General features: G+C 66.8%; 1 protein-coding gene across 7 annotated transcripts in view; it reads left to right on the top strand.

The window, feature by feature from the left end:
• The first annotated feature begins 1,475 nt into the window (after positions 1-1,475).
• The window catches only part of CACNA1H (calcium voltage-gated channel subunit alpha1 H), a 71,870-nt gene continuing 61,117 nt past the window's right edge, over positions 1,476-12,228 (top strand). For 3 of the 7 annotated variants that reach the window (XM_070485279.1, XM_070485276.1, XM_070485278.1), the window contains exons 1-2: positions 1,477-1,785; positions 2,010-2,390. In XM_070485279.1, the coding sequence (XP_070341380.1) occupies positions 1,751-1,785; positions 2,010-2,390 (416 nt within the window). In that variant the 5' untranslated portion in view covers positions 1,477-1,750. Of the gene's footprint in view, positions 1,786-2,009; positions 2,391-12,228 lie in introns of all 7 variants that reach the window. The other 4 variants (XM_070485277.1, XM_070485280.1, XM_070485282.1 and 1 more) reach the window with 3 other exon arrangements.

Raw genomic sequence — 12,228 nt, 5'->3', positions numbered from 1 at the left:
GCCCCCCTTCCGCCCTGCACAGCGAGTCCCCACATCACGGCTGTGCTCCCCCCACTGCCAGCCTGGAGGTGCCGAAGCCCAGGCTGGCAGCGGGCTTGCCAGAGCCTCTCCATGTCCGGGGGTTCTAAGGGGGACCCTCACCCACTCACCCACCCCCAGCAGCTCGTGAGACACCAAACCCTGGGAGCCAGCATGTGAGGAGCAGCTACTCAGCTCTTTGTCCAGCGAAAGGGGGGTCTCCCCTCCACCCTGAGGGTGGGCCTGGAAGCATCCAGGGAGAGGCCCCTCCTGGGCTGCAATCTCTGCTCAGCCCCTGCTGGTCCGGGTGTGGGGAGGCGCACACCCTGCCAGTTCAAGGATGACACAGACTGGTGGTGCTGGGGAAGTCAAAAGCTGTCAGAGCCTCAGGGTCTCAGGCGTCACTGGGGGCACAGGGGTGGGGAAGAGTCAGGAGCCAGGCCCCAGCCCCCGCTCTGCTGACACCTAGAAGGGCAGGGACTCCCTCCCCCGGGGACACGTGCCGCTATCCCTGGCGTCTCAAGCAGGGGCTCGCTGGCTGGGGGTGGGAGGTCCCTCTGTGGGCCTGGTGGGGGCCTTCCCCCGCTGATCCAGGCCCTGAGGTGCTGCCCCTGTGGGGGGAGTGAGCCCCACGAGGACTTCGCCATGGAGGGACCCCTGGAACACCCCTGAGCCGTCCCTCGCGCGTCTCGGTGTGAGCGGGGGCTTCAGGAGGGCCCAGCCCCCTCCCCAGGGTCCCACAGGTCTCCACCCAGGAGGGGGCTGGGCACAGGGCAAGTTGGCAGAAACTGCCGCCTGTGTGTGTATGTGTGTGTGCGTGTATGTGTGTGCGCGCGTGTGCGCGTGAGATGCAGATGCAGGAGCACCCAGAATCCCACCCACAGATGGAGCAGCGCATTACACGGGCACGGTCACACCCAGGACACACTCGCGGGGGGAGGGGCTCGCGCTCCCGCCGCCGCGCGCCGCCCACGCCCGCCGGCCCCGCCCCCTCGGCGACCCCGGCCCTCGGCGTGGTAGGGGCGGGGGCGGCGCGCCGGCGGGAGGGGGAGGGGAGGGCCGCCTCCGCCGCTCGGGCCGCCCCCGCAGTTGGGGGCGGGGAGGACGTTGGCGGCGCTCCCCCGCCCCCAGCCAAAGCTCTCCGCGAGCGCCCCCTGGCGCCCCGCGCGCCCGGCAGAGGGAGGGTGGGGGCGCGGCGGGGGGCGCGGCGGGGGCGCGGGCGGGGCCCAGCTCCGCCCTCCGGGGCCTGGGGGGAGGGGCACCCTCCGCGCCCGGGGAGGGGTCTCCGGCGCGCGCGCCTCTGAGCTCCGAGCGGCCCTCCCGGCGCCCCCCGGCCGTCCCCGCGGGGGCGCCCCCGACCCGCGCTCGGCGCCCCCCTTCCCCGGGCTGGCCCCGCCCCCCGCGCTGGCCCCGCCCCACCCCCGCCCCTCCCGCGGCTCACTCCGAAGTTTCCTGCGCCGGGCGCGGACACGCTCCGGGCTCGCTCGCCGCCCCGCCGCCCCGCCGCCCCCGGCTCGCGCCCCCGCGCCCCCCGCTCGTGCGCCCAGCCGTCCTCCTCCGCGCCGGGCCGCCGCCGTCGCCGCCGCCGGGCCAGCCGGAGCCGGAGCGGGAGCCGGGGCGGGAGCGGGAACCGGCGGACCCGGGCGCGAGCCGGGGGCGCGGGCCGGGGTCGGCGGCGCTCCAGCCGGGCCGAGCGCCGTGCCGGGTCCGCGGTGACCGCGCCGCCCGGGCCATGCCCGCGGGGACGCCGCCGGCCGCCGGAGCGAGGTGAGACGCGGCGAGGACGCGCGCCCCTTTGCGAGCTGGGACCCTCTTCAACTTGAGCGCAGCGGCCGGGGGCCCCCCTCGGCACGCGCCCCTCGCCCTGGCGGTGGGGGAGGGGCCGCCCAGCCCTCGCCCGAGGGAGGGAGGGGGCGGGCGGGGGCGGGGGGCGCGTGTGTCTCTAATAAGAAAAGACAAAGGCGTACCGGCGGCCGCGGCTGTTCCCGCAGCTCCGCTCCGCCCGAGGCGGGCGAGGGGTGTCGTTCCCGGGACCCGGTCACCGCCTGTCCCCCGCAGGTGCTGGCCGCCGCCACCATGACCGAGGGCGCGCTGGCGGCCGGCGAGGTCCGAGTGCCCCTGGGCGCGCCGGCCCCGGGTCCTGCAGCGGCGGGGGCATCCCCGGCGAGCCCTGGGGCGCCGGGGCGCGAGGCGGAGCGGGGATCCGGGCCCGGCGCGTCGCCCCCCGAGAGCCCGGCGGCCGAGCGCGGCGCGGAGCTGGGCGCCAACGAGGAGCAGCCCGTCCCGTACCCGGCACTGGCGGCCACCGTCTTCTTTTGCCTCGGGCAGACCACGCGGCCGCGCAGCTGGTGTCTCCGGTTGGTCTGTAACCCATATCCTTCCTGGGCCGCCTAGGTGCGGGGATCTGGGGCTTGGGGTTCCGGGCGCAGGACCCCATCCGCGTGCGTCCCCGCGCGCCGGGGCTCGTTAGACCCGGCGCGGGCCGGACACGCTGGGGACGCAGGGCGGGGGCGCGAGAGCAGCGTTCCTTCGAGAGAGGGGGCCCCAGGCCGCGCTTTGGGGGTCAGCCGGGGTATCTCCCCCGACTCGAATAGGGTGCCTCCGTTCCAGAGCCAGCCCGGGACGGGAGAGGGTGGAAGAGAAGCAGCGAGGCCACCGGGGGCTTGGAGGGGAGAGGGATCGGCATGGAGGGGAGGTGGGAACTTCCCGCGCCCCTATGCGTGGCATGTAGGACGGGAATTCTCCTTTCTTTCTTGGGCTTAGAGACCACTTGGCTTGAGGTAGAGCCCTCAGTGAGGAGACGCCGGCAGTAAGTAGAGTAAGGGAGCAAAGTTTTCATCCTGTGCCTTGCGCTTCGGAGCGCTGCGGGAGACCCGCGGGGGCCAGGCAGCCGTGCGCCCTCGCCGGTCCTTTTCCTCGGAGAGAGGCGGTGACGTTGGTTGTGAACTCGGCTTTCCGAGCTGAACTCGGTGCTGGGGCTGGTTTAAGTCATGCGCAGCTGGGGGTGGGGGGCAGGGAGGCAGCTGGCACCACACGCTGGAGTCCCTTCTCCCGTGCTTTCCGTGGCTGGAGAGGAAGGGGCCGCCCTTTCTACTCTCCGTGAGAACGGCCTGTATAGACTTTAAGAGAAGGTTCCAGAGCAGGGCTCGGTCGGGCCAGGAGGCATTTCTGGGATGCAGGCAGCAGGTCTGGTAGCCTGAAGCAGGTGGTCTTTGGGGACTGTGTCAGGGGGCTCTGCTTCGCCCGGCGTCCAGGCTGGTTCTCCCCGCCGGCCCGAGGAGCTGTTTGCCGGGTGGCTGGAGTTGGGGTGCTGTGCCGTGGTGGCCCTCCATCTGGAGGGATGGGGCGTCCTGAGCTGTCCACTGGGCAGGCAGGGGTGGATCCTGCACAGAAACTTTGCGTGTCCGACTGGAGGAGACAGACAAAGGCAAAATGAGCAACGTGTGTATATATTTCCCTACCTTGTGTGTTTAACTGTGTAAATATTAAATGCAAAAGAGAAATCTGTACCAAAAAAGTAATAAAGTCTGTGTTTTTCTCTTTTGAAATCCAAACATCGGCTGAGTCAGGTTCGTCTCCTGGTTGTGAAGGAGATCGTTGTGGCCTGGACCCTGGGCTGCGGCCGGAGGGCCTCCCTCCAGCCTGGCACAAGCCTCGGTGCCTGTCTTTGTCCTTGTGGCTGGCGTGCGGGTGGGCATCTGAGGGTGTCCCAGCTTGCTCCTCTCAGCAGCAGCCAAGCTGACTTTGAGGTGGCTGTGGGTTTGTCCTGTCTTGAGAGGCCAGCCTGGAGGTGGTCAGGCCATCTCGTTCTGGAGGGAAGGTGGCGTGGCTGGGTTGGTGGTGGGTGATGGGGTGGGTCCCCTAAGGCCCTGGGACGGGCCGGGGCAGGAGGCCAGCCCTCCCTGCGTGTCTGTCATTTCTGAGCATGTGCACAGGCCAGATAGGGACAGAGCCAAATGGGCCTGCACTTTCTCTCTCCTGACAGCCCCCGTGTCTGGCCGCTCTGTCCCTTCACGGCTATGGGAGCCTTTGAGCCTGACCCCCGTGTTCCACACAGGCTGTGTCCCCGAGGATGTCTGACGAGGTTTTTTGTGTTACTTGGGACAGGGAAGGTGGAGGGCGCCTGGCCACAGGTTGGGTGAGGCCCAGGGGAGCCAGGGGCATCCACGTGCCAGTGTCTTCGTCCTTGAGTTATTTGACGATGCAAGGAAGACACTGCCCTGCAGCCCCGGGAGGACGCTGAGAGCAAGAAGGGCCCCGTCAGCCAGCTGGGGAAGAGCAAGCCATTCTCTCTGGCTGGCAGCCCCATCCTTGTGGTGGGACTACCCCCGGTGTTCCCAGGGGCTCCTGGCAGGGGGAGGAGGGGGCCACCGTGAGTGTGACAGGTCCTTTGCCTCCTGCCATCCTGCGTGTCCCTGTTCGGAGCCGTCAGGTCTCCCAGGAGGCCCCGCCCCGCCCCTGCCTGCCTTGCCGTCGGCGTACCCTGGTACAGTTTGACGCCCCTGGAAGAGAACTGGTGATCTGGAGCATCTCCAACCCCATTTTTCTTTTTCTTGTTGCTGGGGAGTCAAGGAGCTCAGATCCTGGGGCTGTGTTACTCCAGGCCCCCGTGGACGTCCCGCATCTGTCAAGTGGGTGGGCTTATCAGGGTCCCCGGCCGTGTGGGGATGCCGGCTGGCCTCCAGCAGATGCCAGGCCCTGGTGGGGGGCAGAGGGCAGGGGCTGTCGGCTGCAGGGAGAACCTAAAATAAGCTGGTGCTCCAGGACAGGTGGAGATCAGCTCCCGGGGAAGCCCATGGGGCTTCGGTCCCGGCTTTCTGGAGCGCTTCAGATTCCTGGGAGTCAGAGGGCCCGCCTTGTGCAAGGCAGGGGGCGCAGTGGGTGGCTGCTGTGGCCGGAGGGTGCCGCCGCAGCCTCAGTCTTTCTTTTGCTGGTTGATGTCGTGTTTCAGTCACCCGCCGTCCTAATGTGGAGCCTTGTTGTAGAGGAGGCTTTGGGAAGTAGCATAATTGGGTTCGTTCTGGGAACCCACTCCCTGTGAAGCAGCTCCCTGCTGTCTGGGGGCTGTCACAGTGCCACGGACCCGCCAAGCCCAGCCTGAGCCAGGATGCGATGGCAATTGCCATGCAGGAAGGGGCCTTCCTGGAGGCCCCTTTCTGGAGCCTCCATGTGGATGCCCCCTGCCCCCCCCCCCCCCCCGCCAGACAAACACGGGTATTCTGTCTTTGACTTAAGGGAGAGTGTGATGTACACGAAGTCGGGGGCCGGGGGATGGTCCGAGGACGGCTGTTATTTTATTGATTTACTTTGGTTTGGGGAATGTAACCGTGCTGGAACTTTGGGGCGAGTGCTGTTTCTCCTACACAGGGTTATTTATAGAGGCAGGTGGGTGGGATCTGTGTAGCCCGCTCGCTAGGCTGGGTTGTGTTCTGCCCGGGCTCCCCCGGGGTTCCTGACTCTGCGCTTGCCGGAGACGCAGCTGCTGTGTCCCAGCACCCAGGCCGGGCGGGGCCTCCCGGGGATGCTTGCCGGCTGGGAAGGGGCCCTGCTGGGGTCCCTGTGTGAGCCGCGGAGGCCGGCAGTGGCCCAATGAGAGTGTTGAGGGACTAGGAGGGGGCCGAGGGGGCTCAGGGATGGTGGGAGCCCCAGGACACGTCTTCATGGGGCCGGGCACCCAATGTCTCTCTGCGTGGGGCTCGGAGAAGGCAGAGGATGTGCCAAGGTCACGTGGCTGCCAGAGGGCAGAGCTGGGTGAGCCCAGCCTGACTCTTGAGTCCCTGTGTGCGTGTGCCCAGCAGGAGGTGGGGCTGGACGCGTCCAAGTCCTTGAGGGCGTCCTGGAAGAGTCAGTGCTCCGGGCTGTCACGCCGCGCTGGGGTGCTGCCATGGCTGGGCTCACAGCGGGCGTGGGCGTCTGATGAGGACACGCAGGGCGTTGATCTGGATAGGGGAGGCCCTGATCTGCTGTCACCTGCCTCTGCACCCAGCAGCCCCCTTGGCCCCCACAGGCCGGACATGAACAGGACGGTCACAGATCCACCTCACTTCCTGATCTCATGGCCATGTCTCCAAGCACTTTGTTCTATGCGAGGAGCTTCAGGTGCAGCGGGAGTCCAGGCCCGGGTGCTCTGTCTCCCCCAGCTCCCTCCTGGCCCTGGGCTCCCCCATCCCAGCACTGACGTGTGTCGGCTTCCTGGATTTGGGCTCCTCGGGCCAGCCCTGCCGGGGTCATCTCCCTGGAGTCCGTGAGGTGCTCACAGGCAGGCACCAGGGGGCCTGGGGCTGGGCGGACGGAAGGCCATCGTGGCCTCTCTGTGGAACCCTGGGACGTGAGAGCAGAGAGGTCGTGTCCACTGTGGGCGCACTCGATCTATGTAGGCGCCCTGGGCTCCCTACAGCCCTGATTTCTCTGCCTGAAGAAGGAGTTACAGGCGTGTATGTGTGTCTCTGGAGTCCCCACTGTCACCTCAAGCTTGGAGAGCACATCTTCATGCTGAGCACTGACTGTACCTGGCTGGGGGGATCGTCTTCCTGGGCTCCAGGGCTGGGAGGGGGCAGGGAGGCAGAAGTGAAGATGTCCCAGCTGAGACGGGAGGGTCTTGGAGAGAGGGCATTTCCCCTGAGAGCTGGGGGCCGGTTGGGGGTCAGTGAGGGCAGAGGCGGATCTCTGAGCGCCTGCAGGAGGCGGGTGGGGGGAGCCTCGTCCCTAGAGGGGCCCCTGGACGGGGGCCTGAACTCCTGTTGGCCCCCTGGTGAGAGCAGGGCTGTGGGGCCTTGTTCTGCTGGGTTCCACGGAGCGTCACGGCTGCTCAGGAGGGCTTTCTGGAGGAGGTGATGCTGGGCTGGGCCATGAAGATGGATAGGAGCTGGTGGTGGGGAAGGAACAGAAGGGCTCTTATGGGGTCTGTAACAGGTTCTTTTTCCGACAGGAGGGGCAGAAGGGCGTGATTGCTGGGGACCCTGCCCTGGTTGGAGGTCAGATCCGTGGGGCAGGCGGGGTGTGGAAGGGGCACTTAGCGAGAGCTGGGGTTTGCCTACCTGAGAGGCACTTGGCTGTGTGCTTGTCACTTTTGGTGCTTTGGGACTACCGGGAAGGGTCCTGGCTGAGACACCACTCTGCCCGCGGTGGCCTAGACTTCCAGCCTTGCCCCCCGCCCCCTTCTCCAGCACCTGCAGGGCCCTGAGCCTGTAGACAGTCAGTGCCTCTTGAGCTTACTGGCGGCCTGATTAGTTGGCAGAGCCCAGGAAATGCTGATGAAGTTCTCGGTGCGTGTGGCCTGAGGCCACGTGTGGCCCCCACACCCTTGTCTGCCACCGAGCTGCACCCCAAGGAGGTTCTGTGTGTCGGGGGGGCTACTCGGAGGAGCAGTGCTGGGCGGGTGGGGGCCCCTGTGAACACTCGTTGCGAGGCGGCTTCCCCCTCCTGGCCTGAGCTCTGTGCTGGCCCTCATGCTGGGCTCACGGTGGTCCTCCCCGAGAGGGAAGCACGGGGCTCAGCAAGCTCCTGCCACGTGCCCAGCGCATCCAGCTCTTGGCTGCTCTGCAGTAGAGTAAGGCTGGCCTGGTCACTCTGTGCGTGCTCGGAAGGGCGGATGGAGGCTGCTGGGGGTTAGGAGCCAGGGGGACTCCATCAGCTCAATGGCACAGGGACTTGGGGGGGGTGGACACAGAGCAGGAATGTCACAGGCAGCGGAATGGCAGGTGCTAAGGTCCTGAGGCAGGTGGAACGTGTCTGTGCCACTCGCTCAGGTGGGGCTGTGCTGTGAGGTGAAGGTGAGGAGGGGCAGGGCGGGCTGTAGGGAGGGAGGCAGGAAAAGCCTGTGAGCGTGGTGGGTGGGCTGGTGGGCTAGCCTGGGCTCAGGGAGTGAGTCTGCCTCCAGGTGGGGTTGGGGCAGTTCCTCCGGGTAGGGGGGTCAGTGTTGGGACCAGGCTTGAGGAGAAACCAGGGACAGGTGGACGGCACTTCAGGGGCAGAGACCAGGAGGAGGGAAGGTGTTGGTGCCCCCCCCCCCACCTTTGATACCCAAGGTGGGGCACCTTGGACCCGGTGGGCATCACGTTGCACCACCCGGACTCCATTCTGACCGGGGGAGGCTGCAGCATCCCCCTGGCACGACGGAGTGCTCAGAAGTGGTCTGGGGTGCTCCCTGTGCCTTCTGTGGCACAGTGGGCCCGGCGGCCGGCTCCCCGGAGCCATTGGTGAGACTCCCAGCCCAGGGTCAGGATGCGAAGGAATGCGGGGCTGGGCCAGCCTGTCAAACATCATAGGGCGGATCCGAGGCAGCCTGGCCGCTGGCGCATCTACACCCCCGGCCGCCCGGGGTCAAGGGCAGGCGGAAACACGTTAGCTTTATTTATGCCGGTGTCGCACACGCGTCCCCGCCCCCACCCGTGCAGGCCTGCCCAGGAAGGGGGTGGTGGCCCTTGAGGCTGAGTTAGGAAGATTCTTTCTTTTCGTGTTTCCTACAGGCCGGTATTTAACTCGAGCACAAAAGACCCGTTACTCTCCCCTCCCCTGAGCAGTTGATTTTGCACAACTGGGCACAATTCCAGGCACATGGGCCTCGGTTGAACGTCCAAGGGGGCAATTGAAGGGGGTGCCCGTCCTGGGCGGACACGAAGAGTGTGGTCCGTCCGATGGCCCGCAGTGACTTAGGTCCCAGATGCCCGGTCAGAGATGGGGGCCGGGAGCCCAGACGGGATGGGGCGCGGAGGGAGGCAGCCCGGCTCAGTGAGTTGGCAGCAGGCTCGGGCGGCGTCCCCGGAGCGCCGTGCCCGCCACGGATGACAGATGGGGGCCGCTCTGCCGTGCTGGCTTCACAGTGCGAGTAGCGGCTCCTCATTTTGCTCAGAAGGGGCCCGGCCAAACAGACGCACGCCTGCCGAGGGGGGTGCGGGTGTGCCGGCCCACGTGGCCCGCGGGCAGGCGGCAGGGACGCGGGTGTCCCCAGCTCCGGGGCGCTCGTCTCCTCTGCTGCAGGGAGGAGCTGGGTGTTGGCGGTGCTGTCAGAGCCTGGAGTTCTGATTAGTGGGGACAGGTGACGAATGTGCTAAATTAGAGAGTGCCGGCTGGGGGACGCGGCCGCCTCTGTGTACTCTGCATGAGGGGGAGGAGGGTGCTTCAAGTGGCGGGGACCCGCCTCTCCATGGCCCAGTGCAGCTTGTGGCTGCGGGGGGACTTCAGGGGCTCCGGGAGCACCCCACTTCTTAGAAGTGATGCTGTCGAGGGCCAAGGCTGTGTCCTCCCCAGGCCTTGACCGCAGCGGCTTTTCACCATGGCTGGGGGCAGGGCTGGCAGAGAGAGGACCCCAGAAGCCGCTCCCCATCCCTGAGTGAGGGGCTGCCTGGCCTGACCCGGTGTCCTGACCCCCCAGGTCTAGCCTGTGTGGGGGTGTCGCCAGCCCTGTCGGCTGTCTGCTCTTGCTCCCGCACAAGGCCCCGCGCCAGACCTCCGTCTCGGCATCCAGCGGGCCTGGCTGGCAGCGCTTGGGCAAAGCAGGGAGCTGATGTTAATAAAAACCCTGCTGGATGAGGGGCCGAGGCGGCCGGGGCCCGGACAGTGATGCTCAGCGGCTGGGGCCACAGCCATCCTGGCCTGCTCAGGACCAGGGGGCGGGCCTGTGCTCCTGGGTGGGCACGGTCCCGGTCTCACCGCCTGGAGCTGCGTGTGCGGAGCCTGGGCCTGGCACTGGTGGAGACACCCTTGGCAGGCGGCGGCCAGGCTGCTGGGTCGCGTTGTCCTCTCTGTTCTGGGCTTGGCAGTGTTCCCCCCTCCAGGCTGGCCTTCAGGTGAGGTCGGACGCTGGGGGATGGCGGCCTGGGCGGGGGACCGGTCAGTGTCCTTTCTTGGGCTGAGGTGTCCAGCGGGGGGCCCTGGTCTCTGCTCTCTCCCCATCTCCCCCTTTGTCACAGTTTTTTCCTTCCAGTTCTCTCCCCACATCTGTCTGCACCCGGCAGGAGGTGGTCGTCTGTCGGCCCCTCACCGGCCTGAGGACTGTGGTTGGGACACCCTGATGCCTCTCGAGGGGAGCAGCCTGAGTCAGTGACCACCCCCTCAGGGAGGCCGGGGCCTCCCAGGATTCCTGGTCGTAGGAGGAGGGGGCTAGTAGCTCCTTCCTGAAGTCTGGGTGGTAGCCCCATGCATGTCTCACTTTCTCCTCACATCACGTCTGATCATCTGCAGTGACTGACTGAGCAGGGTCTGCCAGGTGTCCCGGTTCAGGGGGTGAAGTGCCCAGTCTGGTCCACAGCCGGCTGGTGAGAGGGCCGTGTGGCAGAGGCTCCGGGTGCCTGCTGGGGACACATGCCCCTGACCGTGCTCCTGGCCCCAGCTGAGAGCTCCTGGCCTCCCCTGGGGTCCACTAGCCCAGCCGGCATGGAGGGTGCACAGCATTGGCCGTGATACTGGAGGGAGGGGGAGGCTTGGGGGATTGTTCCAGAAGGCGCACACCCATGGGGTGGACAGAATTTGTGTCTCTGAGGCCAAGGCCGCGAGGCGGGGTGGGCTCTGAGCCTGGGGTGCCTTTCCTGCTCTCAGGAGGTCAGAGGCTGGCACCCCACTGTGCCTGGGGGTTGAAGCCACTTGGTCACCCCCCCGAAGCCGCTGGGCCTTGTGGACGAGGTCGCCTGCCGGGCCTCAGTGTTCTGGTCTGAGGGTCCAGAGAGCTGGACCCTCGAGCTCTCTGGTTGTGCTTGTCTGTGGGCAGCCATGCCGCCAGCAGGCGCCCCCTCCCCACACACTCCCCTGGTTGGAACAGTGGCACAGGATGTCACCCAGGGGAAAGTCTGGCTGCTGGGGAGCGTCTGCTGGACCGCGGGCTGAGGGCCCGAGTCTTTCCTGGGAGGACCCCGAGGAGCCAGGCTGGCCGTGAGGCTGGTTGTGGGAGGGACTCTCTCGGCCACCAGCATGGTTCCCCTGGGCCTTTGGGCCCTGCCCATAGGAGCGAGCCCCCCTCGGGTTCTCAGGTGCCAGGCCTCAGGCCGAGGCCCGGGTGCCCGTTTGGCGCCCTTGGGGTGACCTTTGAGCCCTTTCAGCCTGCAAGATGCCCCAGGTCTGGGGCAGCTGTGTCTCAGTTGCCCGGCCTTTGGCTTCCTGGCTTGGACTGGATCTCAGTGGCTCCGGTGTCCATAAGGCGGTACCCAGCTGTCGGCCCCCATGTCCCCTGAGCCCCCCTGTGGTCGGCCTGGAGCAGGCTGGGTCGGCCCTGGAGCTGTGCGTGCTCGTGGCTCCGCCCTCTGTGCTGGCCCCGGGGAGTCGGCCGAGGGCACGAGAGAGACAGAAATTAAGGGGCAGCAGTGTTGGGGGCTTGACAGAGGCCGGACCCCTGCCCCACGCTGGGGGCATCGTTCCAGGCCTGGGCTGAGTGGCCAGGGGCAGGCCGGTTGGCACTTAACGGTGGACAGAGTAGAGGGGCCTCATCCTGGGGTTGGGGACGGTCAAGGGATGTGGCTGTGGGGGTGTGTCCATCGTCTACACAGTGTGGCACGCATCAGCCAGTGTACTGGGCTGAGTAGTGTCTGCAAGATTCATGTCCACCTAGAACCTCAAAATGTTACTTTTTGGGGAAATAGGGTTTTGCAGATGTGACCAAGTTAAGATGAGGTTGGACTGAACTAGGGTGGGCCCCAAATCCAGTGATTAGTGTCCTCGTAAGAAGAGGAGAGGACTTGGAGGAGTCCACGTGAAGGTGGAGGCAGGTGTTGAGCTGGTGTGTCTGCAGCCCGGGGTTTCCTGTAACCCCTAGAAGCCAGGAGAGGCTGGACCGGTTCTCCCTCAGGGCCCTGCAAGGAACCAGCCTGCGACACCCTGATCTCGGGCTCCGGCCTCTGGGCTGCGAGAGGGTGAGCTCCTGTGGGTTAACCCCGTGGTCTGTGGTGCTTGGTTACGGTGGCCCCTTCCCCAGCTCACACACCCTGGGCTCACCCTCCACCATCCCCTGAGGGGGACGTGGGAGGTACTGGACACGTCGATGGGAGGCAGGCCCTCGTAGGATAGGTCGCAGTTGGCCTGGCCCCGTGTCAGCCTTTCCGACAAGGAGCAGAGCCCCCGGGAGAGGAACGTCAACCGTGAGATCGGTTGTTCTGAGCGCCTCGTTGCGAGGGCGGCCTGAGATTCTGAGCGGTTGACTTCGTGCCCATGTCCTCTGAGGATCCTGGGGAGTTGCCAGGAGGAGCCAGTTCACCCCGCCCTGCCCGGGGGGCTTCACTGAGG

This window comes from Equus asinus, chromosome 14 (assembly GCF_041296235.1).
Source record: "Equus asinus isolate D_3611 breed Donkey chromosome 14, EquAss-T2T_v2, whole genome shotgun sequence".
NCBI lineage: Eukaryota > Metazoa > Chordata > Mammalia > Perissodactyla > Equidae > Equus > Equus asinus.
The sequence above is the reverse complement of the archived record's forward strand: the minus strand, read 5'-3'. Positions and strand labels throughout refer to the sequence as shown.